Source organism: Mastacembelus armatus, chromosome 3, assembly GCF_900324485.2.
Source record: "Mastacembelus armatus chromosome 3, fMasArm1.2, whole genome shotgun sequence".
Classification (NCBI taxonomy): domain Eukaryota; kingdom Metazoa; phylum Chordata; class Actinopteri; order Synbranchiformes; family Mastacembelidae; genus Mastacembelus; species Mastacembelus armatus.
Genome location: NC_046635.1, coordinates 9264758 through 9288973, shown reverse-complemented (window position 1 = coordinate 9288973; position 24216 = coordinate 9264758). Strand labels below are relative to the sequence as shown.

General features: G+C 39.0%; 2 protein-coding genes across 3 annotated transcripts in view; one reads left to right on the top strand and one right to left on the bottom strand.

Moving 5' to 3' along the window:
* syt7b (synaptotagmin VIIb) overlaps nt 1–14655 on the bottom strand; it is a 79430-nt gene extending 64775 nt beyond the window's left edge. For both annotated transcript variants that reach the window (XM_026320067.1, XM_026320068.1), the window contains exon 1: nt 14396–14655. In XM_026320067.1, coding sequence (XP_026175852.1) covers nt 14396–14426 — 31 coding nt within the window. In that variant the 5' untranslated portion in view covers nt 14427–14655. The remainder of the gene's footprint in view (nt 1–14395) is intronic.
* A 2615-nt stretch (nt 14656–17270) lies between these two features.
* On the top strand, nt 17271–23913 carry saa (serum amyloid A). Its single transcript, XM_026320598.2, has 8 exons — nt 17271–17309; nt 18975–19065; nt 19188–19326; nt 19847–19977; nt 22803–22846; nt 22943–23042; nt 23162–23300; nt 23734–23913. The coding sequence occupies exons 2-8, from the start codon at nt 18987–18989 to the stop codon at nt 23870–23872; spliced, it is 771 nt and encodes a 256-aa protein (XP_026176383.1). The 5' UTR covers nt 17271–17309; nt 18975–18986; the 3' UTR covers nt 23873–23913.
* Nucleotides 23914–24216: the final 303 nt, after the last annotated feature.

Sequence of the window (24216 nt, the reverse complement as noted above, 5' to 3'; positions counted from 1 at the left end):
ACAGCATGTAATTTGTCCAATCAACCATCAGTGATACGTCTGCTCCTGGTTTTCCTGTGGAATTAACAGATATTTTTCTGAGCTACAGCAACGTTTGAATAATTAACTTCCTGTCTTGTTGATAAATATTATTTTCTGTGAAGAGCACCCTCCTTCTGAAAACACAAACACACACACGCAGACACACACATCTTATTTATCACAGCTGGTGCAATAATAAAGATAAGTGAGCAGCTCACTAAGATCACATGCATGTAACAAGATCAGATGGTCTTATTCAACTTACTCAGCGCTTTTGTGATTATTCAGTATTATTATCTGAATAGTGACACAGCAGTTAATGCAACCTGTCAGTGGTACTCACCAATTATCCACCTGCCAGCTACCAATATCATTTGACTCAAATCCCACCTACATTACCTGTGTCTCCATAAAAGCATTGTGTCATAGTCAAACAACTACTACACATATACCGTACTAATTATTTTTTTTTAATCAGTATATAAAGGAACTTCATGGTTTTTTCATGATTTTAATGGGTTTTACTAAATGGAATATAAGCATATGAAAATGTAACTTTCCATGAATCATGACACTTTTATCCATTTTAAAAAAAAATTAAATAAGTATTCAGGTGAGAAAAAATTTTACTCACTTTTCTTTGACCTGACTGCTGATCTGTCACTTAGAAACAAATTGAAAACACACTGACTTTATATGTGAGTGAAAATGCGTTTATTTGTATGAACTCTCTGATTAAATAGCAGCCAATGCCCAATGCAAGCTAGGATGCATGGATTGTGATAACCAGATATTGATAAAGGATGAACGAATCAATGAATAGGTTTTAAGAGTAACTCCAGACAAGACTTTTTATAAAGGAAAAGCACTGGTGCTTTGGTTGGTTAGGCCCACTATACGCTATTAGCAAGGGAGTCCCTTTGAGCCAGTGTGATCCATTGATTTTCTACAGGGACAGCGGTGACACAACACAGCCTTGGGCTTTGCACAGCGCACCGATTACACACATCGCTACTATCCACAAAGAAATTCAGTTCATTTTTGTTTGTCAGTGATTTTACAATGCTTTTCAATGACGGCTGCCTGGAACATAAAATGAAAGGCATCCATGATGGACATAAGAGGATTCAAAAATCTTCAGTTAATTGCCAGTGCCTTGTGTTTTAAATTGAAATACACAAGTCACAGAAAGCCTTTGTTTGGCTCATTTTTTGGCTTTTCAGATTTCTTTGCACCTTCCTACTAAAAGTGGGAACACAGAAATTGGGAGCATTGTAGCCACTGTTACAGTGCATGGGGCTTTACCACTTACTGTGTTTTCACATTTATGTTATTTTGAAAAAAAAAACACATCATGAGCTTTCACACACATTGAATAGTACTTGAAAATCATAACAAAGATGTAAAAATGTATAAAAAAAAAACAACGATTTGTTTGTTTGTTTGTGGTTTCAGGTCCACAGTCCATTTTTTTAAAAATCTGCTGTTTTTATTCCATGTTTCTGTGTGACTCTGTCTGAAATCACTTTTTCATTCACCACATTTGGAGACACATTTTCTCCTAAATCTTGGGAAGTTAATGGTGCATAAATGTTAGATTTAGAAGCAATTATAATGGGAATAAGTAAAAATATGGTACCAGATATTTTTTTGGATATACATTATTACTGAATTACTGTTCTGCGCTAAGTGTGTGCAGAAGCAGCCTGCTTGACAGGAGTGGTTGGTTCATTGTCTGGAGGTATCTTCAGGTGACTGGTTACCCAGAGGAGATCAGTCTATATAGGAAGCCAGACAGACCTGCTAGTGCTGTTCCAAAACTCTCATCCCATATCTCCTAGCCCAGCAACACTGACCTCATTTGTTGCAGTCATGTAATTATAAAACATTGTATGTGCCACAGAGAGGGCAGTTTTTTTATTGGAGAAAGACTGCACTTAAATTACCCTCTGTCCTGTTTTTTAGTTAGGGAGATAAGTAATTATACATGATGTTTTATGTAATTAATTGATTGTATTCTACTTCTTTTCCTCGTTGCTGTGTGTTGCCCATTGTTTTCTCTGCACTAAGGTGATAAAAGGAAGGCTAAAGGAGTGCTTGGCTCTGTAGCAACTTGTAAATACACATTATAGAAGGTAGACTGTTTTAACATTGGAATTAAGCTGAATTCAACTGTGATGATTAATTTAATGCACTCTCTAATATATCATATCTAATTTATAAGAGAAGTCAACTTCTTCTCACTAAGCACTACTGCAAAAGCCAGAGGATAATCAAATGCTCCCTGTCATGAAGTGCATGAAGCTGCTCGAGATTAGCAATGATTTTTTCTGTTCTTAGAGCTGTGGGTGTATTTGTTAAAATGCAGGAAGAGGATTAACTCCATCCAGGCACTGACATTAGAAATACAGGTGCATAAAACTCCACTTATTGTTGCTGTACCATTTCAGTAATGGAACAGCAACCCCTGTGCTTAAAGAGATAAAAGAGGAAAATTTAGACTTTACAAATGCCAATTCTGTCAGTTGCTCAGACTGACATTAGTGCTGCATGAAAAAAAGTAACCCCATAATCATTTCAGTAAGATTACTGCATTGACTCAGCAGGGATGCCCACACAGAGTGAGCTGGCAGAAAAACGATCTACCAAGAAAGTTGAACGTGGTTTAACATTTACTGTAACACAATATCACATCGCCTGGTGTTGCTGCCGTTGAACCAGGATTTCAGGATTTAACCATGTCCTTTTGCTTTTCAGAAGGAAGGTTTTTCTACATAAAAGACACAGGTGACCGTTTTGCATCAATTTAAGATAGACAGGATAATCTTATTATTTTACTTTATTAACTTTGAATTTAGTCCTTCATGCAGGAGTTGAAGTTTCAGAAAATATTCACAACCTAAATTTAAATTTAAAAATTTTACTTATATGAATACTTTCTTGATCACTTCAAATAAATATACATATCATGTTTGTCTGCACTGCCTGTTGTGTGACACACCAAAGAGCTGGAAGTGATAGTGGGATATAAAGAAAAAGCACATAAAGAGAAGAGATAGAAGGAGAGAGGGACAAGGCAAGATTTGAGATATGGGAATTTAAATAAGGTTGTTGAAGTATGTTACAAGTTCCAGTCTTAATACTAATCACTGAATGTTGGTATTCTGTACCTACACATCTTTTCTATCCACAGCAGAGGGGGAAGATTTAATACTGCCTCTACCATATCTTCTCTACCTACCTAGTGTTGAAATTAAACTATGAAAAACGAACATGAACTGAATCACAGCTTTTACCAAGTGAATCTGGATGGATGATGTAACAAGTGAAAACTTTTGGGTAATATGGAGAGAGAAGAAAAAGAATTACCGAATTAACTGAATTAATCATTCAAAGCAATGAGAGGAATATTTCTTTCAATGCCGATTCAATAACACCAAGTCTTGGTATGGAACATGGAAAAGAGCATTCAACAACTTAAAATATATTATTTTACAGCCTATTGTTTTGAAACCAGTATTCACACATCTAAGGTAATGCTTATAATTGTCTGAAGTCTGAACATCTGCGCAATGCTGCTCCTTACTGTATTCTGTTCATCTACCAGCTGTGGAGGAAATGCCATGCAACAAAAGGAATAGACTACAAACACAAGTTAATTTGGCCTCTTTTCCTTTTGTCTATCTCTCAGTTTATCCTCTACAGAGTTTCCATATCCTCTATTCTCCCTCTCTACCATATTATCCAGCACACGCACCTCTGTTTGTCTCACACAGGCCCATGCGCTCACATCCGCACACACAGTTTCCCTGTCACACTCAGTCCGTCTCTTTTGCTATTTTTTGCTATTTATCTCTGCCTGTGTGTCTGATTTGTGCTCCTGTGATCCATGCTGCATGCCATTGTTTTATGATTCTGGGTCCCAGTGCCACAGCAATCTAGGACATCATCACAAGGAGCAGGCGCTGCAAATAGTGTGACGTAGATAGTGAGATGGTGGAAGGTTGGGGGTTTGGTGAAGAGATTACAGAATGAAGGATTTCTAGCTGCCAATTTTAAGATGATAGTGGATTTATATACATACATATGTTGTCTGTCAAGTGGCTTGATTGATAAAGCATTTTACAAATGTGACCCAACACAGCTTCACCTCCTCAAGTGTATCTTTTCTGAGGACATGATAAATCTCACATTACCTTGAGAATTCAGGATTAGGATTGTTATCCCCTGGTTATCCAATATGGAAATACCTCACATGATTTCTTGATGGCCAACAACTCTGGAAGGATAAGCAGTAGATAACAAATGGATGGGTGACTTAAACTAAATGAACAGGTTCCATATTTAGCACTTCAAATTTTAGAGATTTATGTCCCCCATAGGACCTGTCCATGGTGTACCCCTGCCTTCCACCCAAAAGAGAGCTGGGACAGGCTCCAGCGGATACCTGTGACCCTGGTTAAGGAATAAGTGGGCATGATGGATGGATGGATGGATGGATGGATGGATGGATGGATGTCCCCCATAGTATTCTCACCTAGTTATATCATCATGTCAAAATTTTTGACTGTCCAAACCAAATACCTGCAAAACTAATGGCATTCCCATCAGCCTCAACTGTACTTTAGCAAATATTCACATGGTAACAAGCTAAACTACATATGATGGTAAGTATGGTAAACATTGTGTGTGCTAAATAGCAGCATTAGACGCTCAAAGCCCGACTGTGCCTACATACAGGATTACATTAGCATGTCTGCAGACTCAGCCTTGTTCATCTTGGTGCTCAAGTTAACCCACTGTACTGTAGATGCAGACATTGTTGCATTACATAACATGTTCACACACACATCACCAGCTTTCATGCAGGATGATGTATGCAGGGTTTCAGAGTGCTGGTTGCTGGCCTGGGTCTTTGTACTTTAATCCACATTAAAATAACATACTCTGTAAAGTAAAATAAATGCTACAAAAATACACAAAAAGGCAGATGGCCCCATTGCAGACTCACAGAAAAGAATACCTGTGTGTATTACCGTGCATAAACTGTACACTGGCATAAAGTAGTACTACATTACCCTTTTAATTCATACAGCAACCAGGCTTTTGTGCTGAAAGCAGTGTCAGGTCAAGAAATGGGTCAACAAAAAAAAAAAAAGTGGTTCAGTCCAATCTCTAACACATTTTTTTTCAGTCACTCTGTCTGTCTGAGAGGGGTGAAAATGTCTGGGCTAAGTAGTGCATGACTGCAGGACTATTGCATATTTAAGATCTCAGCTTCCACAGCCATAGTATTACTTTCCTATGTTGTCATACTCTTGATGAATGTAGTTTTACTGCATTAACTTCCTTGTTTATTTCAATCTATCTTTTCCTACTCATAAAATCACCTCTACTTTGTCTACTCTTCTTTATCCAAAATTCTGAATGGTGTGCCATCGTTGCTTTCCATCCTTTCCTCCCATCTCTATTGTTGGCCACTTTCCATCACAATAAATTAAGCATTGCAAAAGTATGATGGATTTCGATACACAGGGAAAATGAAAACAATCCATTAAAAGCATGGGGAAAAAAACTGAAGGAGAAAGGTGCAGAAGTGAGACTGGAGCAGCAGAACATGAGTTTGACACTGAAGCAAAAATTGACATGGACGTTGTCACACATCACTGCAAGCACAGACGCGTATGCATGAGCAAACACCCTTGTTTACAAAAAGATGGGACCTTCCAGATAAAAAATATTTGTAGTGAATTGTGATGAATTGCCCCTTGGATCCAAAAGCAAACCAACAAGACCAGGAATTAGGTGTTGGCAATTTCTTTTCCTTTTTTTTTTTTAAATGGGAAACTCTGTTACAGGTAAGCAATGATCAGGTCAGGTAGGCAGACTGGGCTAAAGTCTGTTATAGATTGACACATCCCTTTATCAGAAATCAGTTTGTGATTGAACACAGATTAAGCATTGGAGGAAAGGACGTCTCATGTCTCATAAAAACATCCTTCCTCCAGCTCCACTGCTTCAGGACTGAGGGGTAGTAAAATATGGGAACCGAGAAACCCATAATGAGAGCATGGAAAAGATTTGATTAAACACTTTAATACTAGAACGGATCATGACAGTAAATAGTAACCCAGGGAATTCACAGGTATGCACAAATATAACGTACCGTATATGAATGGAAAAATGTATGTGCTGCACAATGAGGAAGAAACATCATAAAAGACATTTCAATATAATTCAATAAATATTGCTCAGAATTTTCTTAAAATAATTTACTGCCTCTCAAAAGCATGTACAGTCTGTTCTTCAGGAGCGAGGCTGAGTCACCTCCATGCCCTCACCGCCTCAGGAGAGGAACACTGCTGCACAGTGACCAGGTGCTGAAGCCTGTGGCAGACATCATCCTTAAGGGCTCTGTCCAAGGCAAGCCACCTCATCTAGCATTGCAGTGCACTGCTTTCATCAGTGGCAAAGAGACAAGTCAGGCTCGCCAGGCCTCATAACAGACTGAAACTGGCAGCTTGAAGGGTCAGGGGGGAAGTAGCTCAAACTCTCACACACTACACAGCATGAATTGTCAGGTCAGAAGATGTCTGAAAGAGCAGGTAACGAATGTTTTTGTATTCCTCAATCACTTCAGCCGATTGTTTTACGGAGGGACGGATCAGAGAATTGAAAGAGGGTTGTAATGGACAAAAATAAGTTTCACCAAAGCTTTAACATCATTTAAGTTCTATCAATATAAAACTTGCTAATTAGCCCTAAAACAAAATCCAGCTCAGACATACTTAGTCTGGACCAAAAGCAAATCAAACAATAGACAAACATTACACCATCCCTGGAGTCAAACAGCTGCTGTGATTCATTTTGAAGATTTGTTGCTCTGTTTATATTCATACATCATAACAGAAAATCTTAATTTTATAGTGTTTTGTAGTGTTTTTGTTTGGACAAACAAGTAATGTGATCGCTTCAGTTCTTGGAACTGGTGATGAGCAATTTTCACTATTTCTTAAATTAAAAACACTAAAAACAAGAAAAAACAAGAAAATATTCATGAATAATAAAAACATTTAATAATTGCAGACCTAAGCCTCATAAATATATTGTACAATATACTTGCTATATTAGTTCGCTGGGAATGTATTCAGCTAGAAGGCAGAAACTATGGGGAGGGATTTAGGTAATGACATGACTCAGTCCCACTCTCAATAACTTCATGCTGCAATTGCATGACCTTATGTTTCACCTCAGACTTACAGAAACCGGTTCTGGTGAATAATGCAAGACAAATTTGACGCTGTTCCTTGAAAAGCTGCCCTCAAGAAGCAAAGACCTTCAACAAGGCAGCAAATTAGAACATTTATCCAGTCAGATGCGAGAAAGGTTAATGTTGATGTTTCATCTGAAGAGAATACTTCATTTATCGTACCCTCTACTTAGAAGTACGTCTTTTAAAAGCAAATACCTCTTCAGAACACGATGAGTGAAAAAGTAGAGAATTTGGTGGGAGAGTGACAGAGCCCCTGGTCAATGTGTCCATCAAGGCAAACTAAAGCAAATATACACACCAGCCTTTATCCACTGCTGGCTCCATCCATCCATCTGTTTTCTATACTGCTTATTGTGGTGCATGTATGGTCACCATGGGGTTGGGGGTTGTGTGTGGTGGGGGTGGAGCCAATCCCAGCTGACATTGGGCAAGAGGCAGGGTTCATCCTGGACAGATCGCCAGTTTATCACAGGGCTGACACATAATGACAAAACACTCACACTAACATTCACACCTACAGGCAAATCAGAGTCACCAAATAACCTCAGAGTCACAAAATAACCTAACCCCAACCTGCATGTCTTTGACCTGTGGGAGGGAACTGTAGTACCCAGAGTAAACCCACACGGGCACAGTGAGTACATGTAAACTCAACACACACAGACTCCAGAGATGAATGGTTGCTGTGAGCAGACAGTGCAAACCACCAGCAATCCACATGCTACCTGGACGCCAGGATGTCTGACATGTATCAGACAAAGTATAATACCTAATTAACTGTGAACTAAATATTTGCACTGCATTTAATAGTCCCTGAGAGCTCCTTTGCTTTGGCTTATTTAATTACATTACCCCTCTACTTCCAGTAATGAATAATTTACCAGTCAAACATAAACATTTTTGCTGGGAATTAGAATCCAAAACCTGATCAAATGAAAGTGCAGTATATTATGCAGGCATCTGTGTTTTTCAGTATTCAAATGATACAATAGAAAAACTGGAGAGAGGATGTACATGAGGGTTGGTACAAAAACAGAACATTGAATAAAAGAGGAAATAAAAGATAAGAGGATAGAGGAAATTACAGGCTATCATTGATGCTCTCTCATCAAGACTTTTACAAGTCAAAAACTATGTTTTTATGTGTCTGTACATGTACATGTTGACACTTTTCTCTCAGTCTTGTATTGGCAGGAAGATCCTGTCTGTGCATACTGTAGCTCTGTCTCACCATCTGTTCCTGGCTAGACTGCTGATATCTGTTCATATAATATCCTGTTAGCCTCCCTCAGTCTAGGTAGGGTGCAAACATCTTGTATCTGGATTATTTTCTATACTCTGTTATCCATTCATCCAGTCATCAATCCACCCATCACTCCAGCCAGCCAAACATCCAGACAGCCATCAATCCTCCACTCAAACAATTCATTTTTTGTACTCTGTTGAATAATATGGGAGCGCCAAGTTGCACTCTTGCTCTTGATGTGACAGTGTTCCCTCTCTCAGGCCTCCATTCTGGGCAAACCACAAATAGCACTCTGCCTTACTCATCCTGAGAGCCTCCCAGAGTCAAATAAGTCCACTGTGGGCTGAGGCGGGGTTCCCAAAAGATATCTGTCTGCCCTATCCTGCAAATCTACAAAAATAAACTAATCACCATATTAAGTTTGTTGTTGGAGATGAATGCTTTCCAGGCAGGTTCTGTTCCATCCACTTAAAATGTTAATCAGAGAACCTGTAAGAGGCCAAGAAGCTTCACTGTTCAATCATCTAATAGAAAAGTATGACACCTGCTGTACTCCAGTGAATGCTTGGCACTGTTTGCAGGTCACGTCTTTGTCACAGCAGGAGTGACTCCTACTGGTCGTGGCACCTGTTCTGAGTTGGGGTGGGCTACCTACACCTACTAATACAAGGCCTCAATATGCTTCTTCCTTCTTAGGCTCTATTCTTTCATTCTTCACAAAAGACACTGTCCTCCCAAAAAGAACAGCAGCATCAGTCATGCCCCAATGTGACAAAACACTCTTACCAGTCATAGTGATTATTAGAGGAATAAAATAGGACATCAGGTGATAACAAAACTTAGCCACAGAGCTATAAAATTATAAAACAGATTCATTTTTCTGGAGTGATTTTGGGAGGCACTGGCAAATGAAGTCATCCAACTGATAGAAGTGTTAGATCAGAAACATTTTCAGTAGTATGTGTCATTCTTAGAGGCATTGAAAAGTGCTTTTTTTTTTATTTTGGAGGAATAGAGAAGAAAAGACTCCTACTACTTTGTCACATGTACAGCTGTGTACAACTCCATTAATCCCTTGGAGAAGTGATGGCACTGTTATCTTTATTTACTGTGTATGATCGATTGCCTAGAGACTCTAAAGCCACCTTAAAGACACAAAGCTCTAGGAGGGAGATCAGAGGAGCAGTGTCACACAACCAATGGTCATTCAGAAGAGGTATAGATATTTTTGCATGTATGCATCTTCATTCACATCAAATGTAGTTTGTTTTAAGCACACAGAAGCCTTAAATGCACAAAACACATGGATGACCTTTGAAAAGGAGGGGAACCCCCCCCCCCCCCCCCCGAGCCCAGGAATGGGAGCTAACAGAGGGCATGGCTACTCTAAATTAAAGAGTACTGCAAAACAAAATGGTCATATAGGTAATACTCATGTGAACAGCATTTTGTGTACAATATGTGTTCTGACAGTATAGTAATGTCTATTATTTATGGGCCATGTGAAGATTTTCATCACCAATGTTCAAATAAAAGTGTTATGTATTGTAACTCATCAGAGACATCCTTCTGCCTTGCCCCACGAGTCTTATCATGGTATCACACAGCTCAGACCATAAGAGCATATATTTTGTTGAACTCACTTATACTCCTTTCATTGTCAGCATTTTACCAAACAGAAGTCTGTTCACATAAATCTGTATCAAAAAGCACTTCCAGCTCCTCCTCCTTCTCTTTCTTTCCATTCTTTTTCTTCCTTTGTGTTTCTGTGTGGAGTGTCTGGAGACCAGTGTTGCTTCAATGAGCTCACTGATTAAAAGACAGTGTATGTTTCTTTCTCTCTTTTGCTTCCTACTCAAAAGTACAGTACTCACTATTTAGAGGCATAACATAAATATTCTCTCAAAAGCTAGACTACTTGTCTCTCTTCCTTTCTGCCCCAGTCTTCAATTATCTATTTCTGTCTTTCTGCACCAGCCCCCTATATCTGCCAATAACATTTGTCAACCCACACTGCTGTTACAGCAGTAGGCTACTTCTCTTGATGCAACCTCATCCAGCTTCTAAAATCTTCTCCACCATCTCTGGACGTCTGGTTTGTTTTCACACTGCTATTTATCAATAATTGCACAAAGTAAAACCCAGATAAGATAGCAAACAGGGTCAAGTGAGAGGAGAGCCAGAAGCGAGGTGAACAATTAGGATGCTGTCTTTAGCATGGATATGCTGCTGTAACAGAGTTATGTAAGAGGACAGGCAGTCTAACCACATGCCAAATCTAATATATACACTAACACAGACAGAAACATACACATACATACGCCAAATCATGCAATGGGTTTCCCAAAACAGGTTTAGGGTAGGCCCTACAGTGCAATATCAATTAAAAGGCAAGAGTCATCTCGCATATTAATAATTTGTATTTGCAAATAATGGAGAGACAAATCTGCTAACGTGTTCTGGATTTAGACCTGCATCAGAGCCTTGTTTGTCTGATTCCTTTATTTCAAATTGTAAACCAGGAAATCGATGTGACAGGCTTCTGAAACTCTGAAGAATTTATTTGTCCAGTCCTGCTCGCCACACACACTCCCACCTCTGTCCCTCTCTGCGTGCTTTTATTGGCCCCCCTCCTATCTGACTTTTCTATTCAGCCGTCATTTTGATGTGATCTTCTATTATACTCCTCTTTGGTTGTAAATATGTGTGCAGCTAAGTAGAACAGAGCAATATTTCTCCTTTCATGGCCTCTCCATGTGGTCCCTTCAGTCTGTAAATCAAAGTGGCCAGCTTCCCAACATTGTGTTTCAAATTTAAACAGGGAATAAAAATATCTTTGTTTTCCGATTCTGTTAATTACTGCCCGATCACTCTCTTCTCTCCTACAGTTTGTCTCAAACCACTAATAACATTTCAGCCCATTAGCTTTGAACCATAATATTAATTAAATGTTTCCTTCTAAATGTGAATGCTAAGCAATTATTTCTGATTGTTCACATGCCAAATTAATAGTGATTCTCTTTGGCAGTTTGCTTCAAGGCCTACTTGACACCTGACATTTACACCTGGGCTGTTCTGGACTGATTATAACAACAAGGCAGAAAGACCTCAGCAAACCAAAAACAAAATACTACAACACTACAAAATATATCTCTGCTTATGCGCCACAGTGCTGTAATACCTCTAGTTTTTCAACACCTATTTCAAAAATATAATATTCTGAAACCACACATCCTACTTTGCATTGTGATATCAAAAACTTAAAACCATTTACTGACATTAACACAAATGAGACTTTTACAATAAATAATTAAACCATGAGAAATTGCCCTTTGTTTTACGGTAATTATGTGGCAGATATCCTGATGACACTAGGTCTTACTTCAGCAATGAAAAATGAATTAAGTAACTGTGAAACTTACTGGAAAACTAACAACCAAAAACCAAATCCAGGCCACTAACTGCAAAGATGAAAATTATACAGAAATCCACACATCCTCTAGTGGTAAAAGAAGTATTCAGGGCCTTTGCTTTAGTAAAAGAGGTGAAACTACAAAGTACAGCAAGTCCTGGATTGAAAATGTGATTTAAGTAAAAGTTATCACTAGCAAAATATGCTAACCATGCAACAGGAAGAGCTTTGCCAGTGTTTTACAGGTCAGAGACAAAACTGTAGCAGAGTAATAAGTAATGAAAATTACGACCAACCACTTTAAATATTGTTGGATAAACTTTTATGAACTAATATTTTGAAAAATCTCAATCTGTAAAGTAAGAACTTTACTGTAAAGTAAAGTATGTTTACCTGTCAAATGCAGTGGAGTAGAAGGATAAAGATTCATGGAATGGAAAAGCTGTTTATGAAGCACTTTGCACTGTACCAATTGTTTTTGAACAGTGCTCTATAAACATATCTTCCTGTGCAGAATGCCAGGGTGCTAGGGCCTCTCCCAACTCTCACTGGGCTAGAGGCAGGGTGCATTGTGCACAGGTCACCAGCCTGTCACAGAGCTAATACATAAAGATAGTCAACTGTCTCATAGTCACACTTGCTAGCAATTACGGTCTCCAATTGAGCTGCAAAAAAGTTTCACTTGTTAGGATGTTCTGCTTTTGATATCATTTAAAAATGAATATCATTGGTCTTTGGTCAGACAAACAGAATGTTTGTCACCATGGACTTGAGAAAGTTGCTATGGACATTTTCATTATTGTCTCTAGGTTTAAAAACCAAGCCAGTAACCAGTTAATCTACCTCTGCATTGTCTAGACCATCCAAGGTAATGCAAAATGACAATTAAATCAGAATGAATCTGAGGCATTGATCTGACTCATTTTGACACAGCAGCAAGCCTATAAGCATGAAACACCATCTGCTATACTTACAGAACATAGAACTTAAGTCATCTTACATATGTTACCTGCAATACACTGCATACATATGGATTTTATTAATATGGATTCAAGTGAGAGTTGAATAAAGTGAACTGAACAGAAATGAACTGGATGGGTTCTTTTCTTTTTTTTTTTTTTTTGACTTGCACAACTGTGTCTCTCACACTCTATCTCACTTTCGCGCGCGCGCGCACACACACACACGCAAACACACACATCTGTCATGTAATCATGAAATAATTTTAAGTTACAGATGGTGACTCATCTTTATCACTGGTGAAACCGTATCTGGCTAAAATGTCTTACGACCTCATTGTAAGACATTATAGAGGGACGATGCACTGTGCGTCAGTGTGCAGGGCACCACTCGCCACATGGGGAACTCCTCACTAAACAGTATGCTTTACAGCTGGTAGAAACAAAGACATTAGTCGCACATAAAGCTTGACAGTTGCAAATAAAAGTGAAATGTTGTATTCCCTTGCCAACAAAAGCACAACATTATCAGTATGTTGCTTAGACGTGAGAAAACGAGAGTTTATAGAGAAATTTCTAACACTTATGGTAAGGTATATTATTCTAGCCACAGCTGTACAGCTCGTATCTCATCTGCATTTGTATTTGGATAGTTGTTGACTGTTACACGCAATAGGTTGGCAAATCTGCCACAAGTGCAGATGATGTTCACGCTGTTATGTAGTGAATGGTAATTATTAAGAAGATGCCGAACTTGCTCCATGTGGGTGTGGTGGACACAAAACGCAAGCCCCACTGGTATTTATTAACAGTGCTTAATTGGAGACTGGCTGCGTCATGTCGACAGAGGCAGATCTCTATCAGCATCAGGTGTTAGTCAGTGACCTCGACCTCAGTTCAAAGATTAAAAGTAAAAGATGACCTGCTTGGCGCTGGCAAAAGGCACCAAAAGCTATTCTCTCCATCATTACTTATCCTAATGGAAGGTTTCGTTTCATTGCACACTGTCTGCTCCCTAATTCTTCCGTCCGACTACAACGGAGGACAACACATCCGTGGCGACTCAGTTACAGACAACAATGCAAACGCGCGCACGGACGGCTGCTCATCGAGAATGGATGACCTTGTGCATGTATGCTCAGGTCACCTCGTGCGAAAACAACCACGGATGCGAACATCCACAGTGGATCCAATTCGAGTACAACAAGTGCTCAAGTGGCCGTCTCACAGGCAGTCACTACAATGCCACCACGGGTGCAACATCCCTTCACGGTGCAATGCGAGGCTTTTCAGTGCGTTATGGTGAAAAGGCAGACAGGCAGTAAGAGAATCACCACAGCAGTTAACGATCAGCTTGTTGGAATGTCCCCCACTGTCATTACCTGACACACTCAAGGGCATCTGACAACCAACGCGAGAGCTTTGAAGTACACAGAGCCAGGATTAAAATTATCCACAGATGGCCACTGAAATCTTTTGCTCACCTTTGTTATCTTCTTCTCTGTTGAGATGCATGACTCTTTTTTTACCATGTACTCATTTAGGCTGTGTTGTTCCTGTAGCAAAGCTGTGCTCTTCCCCAAAGACTTTTTAAAATAGACTCCAATTTTGGATTTGTGGTCCCCGCTTATTGTTTTGTTCGCCCGGCACGCATGGACGCGCCTGCACTTGTGCGTCCTCCTCCCCTTGTTTTGAAGGAGTAGGTAGTCTAGGTTATGTTGCAAGTCTGCATGTATTTGAGCTCTCTCACTTTTTTCGTCTGTCTCTGTCAGTCCGTTTTTTTCTCAGCCCTGAGTCGCTCCAAAAGGATGGTCGCAGCAAAGGTTCTAGGGAGGAGACAGCAGGCAGACGGGCGGGGTGATGTGAAGTAAGTCGGTAGGAGGTCGTCTACTCACAGCTGAGGAGAGGAATCCGTGCGCCCTCAGCTGCGTTGGCCATTTCATCAGAGGTTCCCGTCTTCAATACTACAACACCCTGACAGATTTAGGGCACCCTTCACTTCGAAACTACCCATCAATAAACAGCACATGATAACATTAGGGGAAAAAATGTATATTCATAAGCATAATTCCTATGTAAAATATTCAGATAACATCACTTATACAACAAAAACGTCATGTAATAACAGTTCTCGGGCTTGTTGTAGCCAACCTTTTTGATGACAGTGATAATGCTGACAGACAGCTGGTTCTCATAATCAATACATAGGCTTAGTTAGCCTGTAGAAGTCTTCTGCTGCTTTGAAATTAAAAGCGGGCAGATAACAAGATGTTGGTAATGTGCTCAACAGTGACATAAATTTACGTTTTTCATCATCAGTCCTGATCATCAGTGACCTTACAGCGGTGAATTCACTGCTGAATCAATACACCATGTGATTCACGTGAGAATCTCTGCGCTTTTACGCACAACCTGCCGAATTTGTTTCCTCTCTCGCTCAGCTGTTGAGCTTCTATTAAGCTTTTAATTAGTGTCAGTGTCACGAACAGGCTGTGTGCTTTCGTTATGATCCTCGTGCCTTTACAGCCAATAGGCCTATACAGAGTCGACAGGACACATTGACTTACTATTCACGTTCCTCCGGAATCATGCGCGTAATATGGCTCACTGGCGGTCTCTAGTGTTACACATCAATCAGTGGCAGTCATTTGCTGATGGTGGAGGTCATTCGCCTCTTTCTTATTATAGGCTGCTAAATAATCAAGACAGACTAGTACCAACGTTAGTAAGTCTGCATACAAAGAGGTATTTATACATTTTATAAAATAAATATATAATAAATATATTATATAAAACTCAAAAACAGTGAAAGGACATTATTACTATAATAAATCTGTTGTATATTTGGAGCCATTCTTTTTTGTTGTGGTTTTTTCCATAAAAATTATTTTGCAGTTTGTACTTACCTAAATCAAGAGTCTGAGAATAGGTGTCATATGGTACAGATTGTGGACTGCTTTGTGATTTTAAGCTACATAAATAAAAAGGTGATGCAACTTATATCACTCATAAGTTTTTTTGTAAGTCCTATACTAAATAAGATCTTAAATACAATCCAAACCTTAAATCTTGTCTGTTTTAGAACAAACTTGTTGCTACCACATCACAAAGCAGGATGATGCTCCACAGAACATCATCCATAGACTTTTTTTATATATATATATAAAAGAAGAACCACATAGAGAAACACTTTTTACATGTGTTTGATATAGTAAAGAACTTGGAAAGAAAATGTTTTTCAGTTTGCCACACCCCTATGCTGGCTTACAGTACTGTCAGGCATAGTACTCCATTTGACCACTGACACCTCACTGAGTGAAAGAAATAAGCTATGCCTCTGCTACAGCCTTGCTGGAATCCATTTAATCTACTGCATACACGGTGCATTACTTCCTGAAAAATGATGCTCTGTGTGTGTGTATCAGACACTAAACACAAACAGCATTACCTTTTTCAAACTTCTCATTGCATCAGCTGTCTTCCTCACCCTCACTTTTTCTCTTTGTGATGAATATGTATTAGCCTGTCACAATGTCTTCTCTGAACTCAAAACAACACGTTCATCAACACAGCTCAAGCGATGTTTTAGTCCTCCAGGGGTTTTCAGTGATGTTATGTAATTTCTTCACAAAGATTTGCTCAGTTTGTGGGATGTAATATTATTTGAGTCTCAGCAGCACTCATTTGAGAGCCATTATATATATTATCAATGCTATTATTGTTGTAAGCTTTGAAGAAACATAGCTGAGCTAAGTACAGCAGCCATGGGAATAAGACACTGCATTGTTACAACATATTTACAGGCCACAAATTTGAGCCTCAGCAAGTGACAGATAAAACTGGTCAGCAAACAAGTATGAACGTACATGACTAATGCCTATGTACAGTGTTGTGAAAAACTGTTTGTTCCATTCCTGATGTTTGTTTTTATTTGTTACACTCTCATGATTGTGATCAAACTAATCTGTCCACAAAACTTGTAACGTGAAAGAGGATGTCCAGCCATGGGTTTATGACTACAAGCTCAAGTGCACTTGGGTTATGCAGCAGGGGTGCAAGGGTGGTATAACCAATTACTGTCACGTAGGGCATTGTGTAATGAAGGTTTGGGCTTGGGCCCATGTTGCTAAACAAAATGACTCAAATACAAACAGGTGAAGTCCTGGAACGCAGACAATTGGAAGGATACAGGGATCACAGGACACGAGACCAAGGAGGGTTGAGTGGCAACACCGGAACTAGGAAGCTGGAGTCCGGGAAACAAGGAACAGGAACACAAAGACTTGAGGAAGTACGCCCTCTTATATTAGGTGACTCGCACAGGACACAGACACAGGACTCGCACACAAGGAGAAAGCCAAGGACACACAGGAGAAGAGAGCCACGCACAGTGAACAGGTAGGTCACTCACACTCATGGAGGAGTCAGGAGCCACAGAGAACTGAACACAGGGAACAAGGTGAAACCACATAAGGAGCGGGTTAGGTGCAGTCATCACTACCACCCTGACAACCGTGAGTATACTAGGAATAATCACAAGGAAGAACACAGGGAGAAAAGCAGGGAATCCAACACTCAGTTATCTACAGCAGGGGTCACCAACCTTGATCCTCAAGGCCCACTGTCCTGCTTGTTTTCCAACTTTCCCTGCCATTCCAGTTTCTGATTGGCTGAACACACCTGATCGAGGTAATCAGGCGTGGGTATGGCAGGGATAGTTGGAAAACAAGCAGGGCAGTGGGCTTCAAGGATCAGAGTTGGTGACCCCTGATCTACAGACATCAACAGACAATCCAGCCACTATGTGTGGCCGGGAGCAGGTCTGTATACTCCTGCTCTAATGCCTCAGTAGGAGCAGGTGCAGCCAATCACCTAGTTGCCTTGGAAAGCACCATACACACACAAGGGAGAACACACGGAACCAGGTAGACACAGTATAAACACAAAAATACCTGGAATGAACCCAGGTGACAGGAAATACCACCAGGATAAAAATCCAAACTCAGGAAGTCCAAAACCAGGATCGTGACAGTTAAGTTAAAAGTAGGGCTGTCAATCACATTTAACTGTATGATTGTCCTGAGTTAACTCGTGATTAATCACAACTTAATCTCACATTTTTATCTCTTCTAAATGTAACTTAAGTTTTTAATACTCTAATCAACATGGGCATGGACAAACATGGATGCTTTATGCAAAAAGTATGTTTATTAGTGAAACTACCCTAAACATACATAAAGAACACATGTTTTTCAAAGAACTTGTCCATGTCTATTAAACACAATCAAACAGGAAACGCGTGCTGCGGTAATCGCGCGTTAATAAAAGTAGTGCAAAAATTAGTTTGTGTTAACGCGTTAATTTTGACAGCCCTAGTTAAACAGTAATTTCTTTCTCCAGAGGAATTTGAACTTTTCTGTATATTGAGCAAGGAGGGGATTTTACTATCAAAGCTTGTTTGTTTTACCGTGGACACAATCAGGCTGTTGGGTCCAATGACCTGTAACATTTTTGGACAAAAGTCCAACTCTTTCAAAACCAAATAGAGCTGACAGTTGAATAGTTAATAGGAAGCACACACAACGACAACTAATGTCGTGCGGAGGGAAATGAGGACCAATTAAGCGCCAACACCAAAACTCAGTTTTAAGAGATTTTTCATTCATGGATCAGAGAGCAGGGTGAAACGTGGAATGTTATTTGACCAGGAGATGGAGACAAAAACCTGAGGTGCTATGGAAGATGATGGAGATCTGGGTCTCTTAACCTAGACTCACAAGATCATCATGGAAAACAGAAACATGAAACAGGGGTACATGGCTTGGCGGGGTGATCTTGGTCTTAACTTAGATTCACCAGATCTTCATGAAAAAACATGAAACAAGGTGTAAAGTCCCTCAGCTGGACTGGGATTTCCAATATTTAAAAATTTTATATCCAGGCTTCTTTTAGGCCACAATATAAGAAAAGATAGGATCAGTATAGTTTGGTGTCAAAACTGGAAGAATTATGAACATTTATGTAATTTTTTGCTTTTAATGTGTAACTTTCCTTTACTTTTAGACATCTGTAATCATGAAGTTGCTTGTGGCTGGAATTGCCCTGATTCTGATTGCGGAGACCAAAGCTCAGTTTGCTGTTGAAGCCGTTCAAGGTTAGAAACTTGGCTTTTTAACATCTTTAAGAACAGAATAACATCTGAGTGTGCATCATATGTGCAGGATGACAATACCATGTTTTTTACTGTAATTACCTGTCTGTATCCATTATGATTAGGTGCTGGTGACATGTTGCGAGCCTACAATGATATGAGGGAGGCCAACTATAAAAACTCAGACAAATACTTTCATGCCAGAGGAAACTACGATGCTGCCAAGCGTGGACCAGGGGGCAAATGGATAGCTGAGGTCATCAGGTGAGAAGCAAATTATAGACAGGTGGTCTCCAACCTTGGTCCACAAGAGCTACTGTCCTGCTTGTTTTCCAGATATTGGATTACCTGGATCAAGTGTGTTCAGCCAATCAGAAACTAGAAGGGCAGGGGTAGTTGGAAAACCTGCAAGACAGATACAGCTGGTGAACATTATGGGTCCAGATTTTTTCCAGAGCCTATTTTTATTTCACATCTCAATGTATTATCCTTTTGAATAATATGAACTCAGGAGAGTGATCCTGCATTATGCAGTTAATTACAGATGTAATGCTAATTTACAATTAGAACCAGTGTACTGATATGTATTCCTTACCAAGTCAATATAACATGTCTAGACCTTGCTAGTTCAGAATACCGTGCAGATTTATACATTTAATTTATATTCTTCACATGTTGCGCAACTATTTCATCAATTTTTAACATTATAATTTGTAACTAGGTTTTGAAAAGTACGTGTATGGTCAACGGTTTGTGCTGATTTTCACTGTCTGTCATACTCCAGTAATGCCAGAGAGTGGATACAAGGAATGTCAGGTCGAGGAGCTGAGGACACTGAGGCTGATCAAAACGCAAACCGCTGGGGGCGGGAAGGAAAAGATCCTAACCATTTCAGGCCAAAGGGACTTCCTAAAAAATATTGAGAATAAAAGGCATTTACTGACAAGGCAAATGAAAAATTTCAAATAAAAATGTCTTGCAGTTAAAGAGTTTTTTTTTTTTTTTTTAAAACACACACGTACAACAGACCTTGTTTTGACATTTGATTTTATCCTGTTTCCTTTGTTCTTCCCATACACCTATGATAACCAGCCACCAAGAGACATTACTGCAAAAGGGAATTTTTACTTAGAAAACTTATCCAACCCCTGCTTTCCACCTGAAAGAGAGCTGGGATGGGCTCCAGCAGATCCCCGTGACCCTGGTTAAGTAATAAGCGGGTATAGATAATGGATGGATGGAAGGAACTTATCCAACTAAAGACATGCTTTATTTTCAGCTACATCAAAAACAGTTTCTACTTGCAATTTGCAAGGTAAGAAACAAAAGTCTAAACAAATCTAGTACATTAATGTTTAAAGAAGAAATTCAATGAAAGTGAAACAAATTAACCTACAGAATGAAACAAAAAAGCAACATGTCTTTCCAGAGCCAGAATCAGCGTTATTCACAAACAACAGAATGAACAGCTGTCTTTAGAACATATTTATAGAGGAAAAAATAAAACCTAAAATGTTTTTTTCTGTTAAAACATATTGCTGTTGAATTTTTAAAATATAATATTTTAGCACTTTGTACAGTTCAAATAAAATTTCACTCACATTGGGGTGAACATAGAAATAAGAGACTAACAAAAAAAATTACACTCAATATTTAATAAAACTGGCTGAACATTATGACATTAAAAAATGTTTTGAATTATGCTGGATGATTAAATTAATGATCAGTTTGAAACTATGCTAGGAACTGCATGGAGTCGCCAAACTATAGGAATAATGGTGTGCAATACAGCAGTAGTGAAGATTCCAATCAAGCACAATTTAGTCACAAACAGTGCCCAGAGAATTGTTCTATTCAGGCAGATAGATGGAGTATGCCTGAACAAAAATAACTCTGCTCTGAGCCTTTGGAAAAAGCCTCTCTTTAAATATTAAATCTTCTGTTGACGATTTTAAGAAAAGCCTCAAATCTTATTTATACCATAAGGCTGTGACAAAGCGGGTGAGAGCACACCATTTGTTACCAGATGAATGTACCAGCAGGCACAGACTATCCCGGTCTGTTTGTGTTTGTTATGGTTGGCTATAATTTTACCATCATTTTGGTTAATACATTAACAAATATCATTGTTGGGTGACATGCTGTTTATTGGAATTTTACTGCTGTTTTTCATACTTACTTCAGGTGGCAGAAATCAAAAGGAGGAAGCAACCAGGTATTTCCTGTATTTATACCCCTCAAGATGTTATTGTTGATGTCACGGGTTGAGACCAAGTGAGAGGGGAACTGGGTTACCTTTGGTATATTGTTGTATGGGTATTTCAGGTCATTATTAAACAATTGGGGTGGTTATGTGTATTTATATGCAGTATATGAGTAGAAGAACATGAGAGTTCTTATTTAATGGAGGATGTGTTTATGTGTTTTCAGGAGAGGCGTGGCTCAGGCTAGATAGTATGCTCAGGAGTAATTGCTGCAGAGGAGAGAGGTACTATAAAATCAGTCAGAATCTAACTGTGGGGGAAGAACAGTAGGGTGTAGCTATGTGCATTCTACTTTATGTTGCAGTAGAGTAAGCTCAGTTGTATTTGGTTAAACTGAGTAATTTAATTTGTTTCATTTAGTATATACTTTTTGGATATTCATGCACATATGGGAACACCCATGTAAATATTGTTTATGGCAAGATGAGGCTTCATGAAGTCTTGAAGCCTTGCAGCCAATTGGTTCGCAAAAGGGTCCATTTCACGAGGCTTTATCCCCCTGCTGGTCAAGGACTGTAGGACAGGCAGATGTGTTCAGTCTTTTTAACTATATGTGATAACTCTCAGCTGTCTTGCCACCCTTTGGGCATGGAAATAATCACTGCCAGGAACAACAAATAAATTAATTTACATTTAACTATGCATTTTTCTCTTGTGAGCACAAGATAACTCACTAAAACCATGTGTTTTTGTTTCTCCTTATTAATGTGATTGTGATTGTAAATAGTGTACATAAGACTTTCCTGGCTGATATATTCTAATAGATGTTGCGTGGTAGTAGTTCACATCCCAAAGTGAACCTCCTCCTTAAATCAATACTTGAAAAAGTCATATTGTACTGACGAGGACAATTATGTTATGCGATTCACTAAACACTTCCTGGATTTCTCGACACACGCTTCGAAGCATCGGCACAGTATGTCCCATCACTATTAAATTAACTATTCATGGTGAAAGGAAATTGTTTCCTGAGTCTGCCTTCTACCTGAATCACAGCCAATCTGACCAGGCGTCCTACAAAGGCCTTGTAGTAATTTTAGTGACCTTTTACTTTTGGTTTGTCTGACTGCTTATATCTTTTATTGTTGTTATTGTCAGATTGTATATATCTTTCATTGTATTTATGTTTTACTTTTGCTTTGATTCAAAACAACTTTGGTTGTTTTGAATTTGCTATGCAAATCAAGAAATAAGGAAATCAAAAAACAATCACTCAAACAGAAACAAGCCAGTTGCAGAATATGACTTTATATAGGCAACTGGTGATGGGCATGCAGCTATACATTTCAGCTGTCCTTTCACCCTATTTTGATACATGTTGCACAACTAGGGAATGTCCTCAGAGTGTTTGCGTTTTATTTTGGAAGTCAGCCCCTGAGTTGAACTGGGATTTCCAGTATTTAAAAATTTTACAACCCAGCTTGTTTGAGACTACAATATAAAAGAGAGTTGCTCAGTAGAGTTGTCACTGACAAGATATTCAACAATCTACTCAGACACCAAACTCTGGGAACTGCAAAGTAAGTTTCAATTTTCATTTGACAACAAAACTGGAGGAATATGAACATTTATGTCATTTTTTGCTTTTAATGTGTACCTGTTTCTTTTACTTTTAGACATCTGTAATCATGAAGTTGCTTGTGGCTGGAATTGCCCTGATTCTGATTGTGGAGACCAACGCTCAGTGGTATCGATTTCCTATTGAAGCCGCTCAAGGTTAGAAACTCGGCTTTTTAACATCTTTAAGAACAGAACATCTGAGTGTACATCATATGTGCAGGATGACAATACCATGTTTTTTACTGTAATTACCTGTCTGTATCCATTATGATTAGGTGCTGGTGACATGTTGCGAGCCTACAGTGACATGAGGGAGGCCAACTTTAAAAACTCAGACAAATACTTTCATGCCAGAGGAAACTATGATGCTGCCCAGCGTGGACCAGGGGGCAGATGGGCAGCTGAGGTCATCAGGTGAGAAGCAAAGTATAAACAAACATTGTATGTTGATGGTGATCAATCTCAGAATCTCCCTTGTGAAGATACAGCTGGTGAGCATTGTGGGTGCAGATTTTTCCCACAGCCTATTTTTATCACATCTCAGTGTATTATCCTTTTGAATAATATGAAATCAGCAGAGTGATCCTGCTTTCTGCAGTTAATTACAGATGTAATGCTAATTTACAATTAGAACCAGTGTATTGATATGTATTCCTTACCAAGTCAATATAACATGTCTAGACCTTGCTAGTTCAGAATACCATGCAGATTTATTCATTTGGTTCATATTCTCCATTTGTTAAACAACTATTTAATCAATTATTTTTAATACAATTTTAACTAGGTTTTGAAAAGTATGTGTATGGTCACCTGCTTGTGCTGATGTTCACTGTTTGTCGTACTCCAGTAATGGCAGAGAGTGGATACAGGGAAACTCGGGTCGAGGAGCTGAGGACACTGAGGCTGATCAAAGAGCAAACCGCTGGGGGCGGCAAGGAGGAGATCCTAACCATTTCAGGCCAAAGGGACTTGATGACAAATATTGAGGATAAAAGTAATTTACTGACAATAAAGCTAATGAAAGGAATTTCAAACAAAAATGTCTTGCAGTTATTGACAACACAGTTTTTTACACACACACACACATACAACAGACCTTGTTTTGACATTTGATTTTATCCTGTTTCCTTTGTTCTTCCCATATACCTATGATAACCAGCCACCACGAGTCATTACAGCAAAAGGGAATTTTTACTTGGATAACTTATCCAACTAAAGATGTGCTGTATTTTCATCTATATCAAAAACAGTTTCTACTAGCAATTTGCAAGGTAAGAAACAAAAGTGTAAACAAATCTAGTACATTAATGTTTAAAGAAAATGCAGAAAA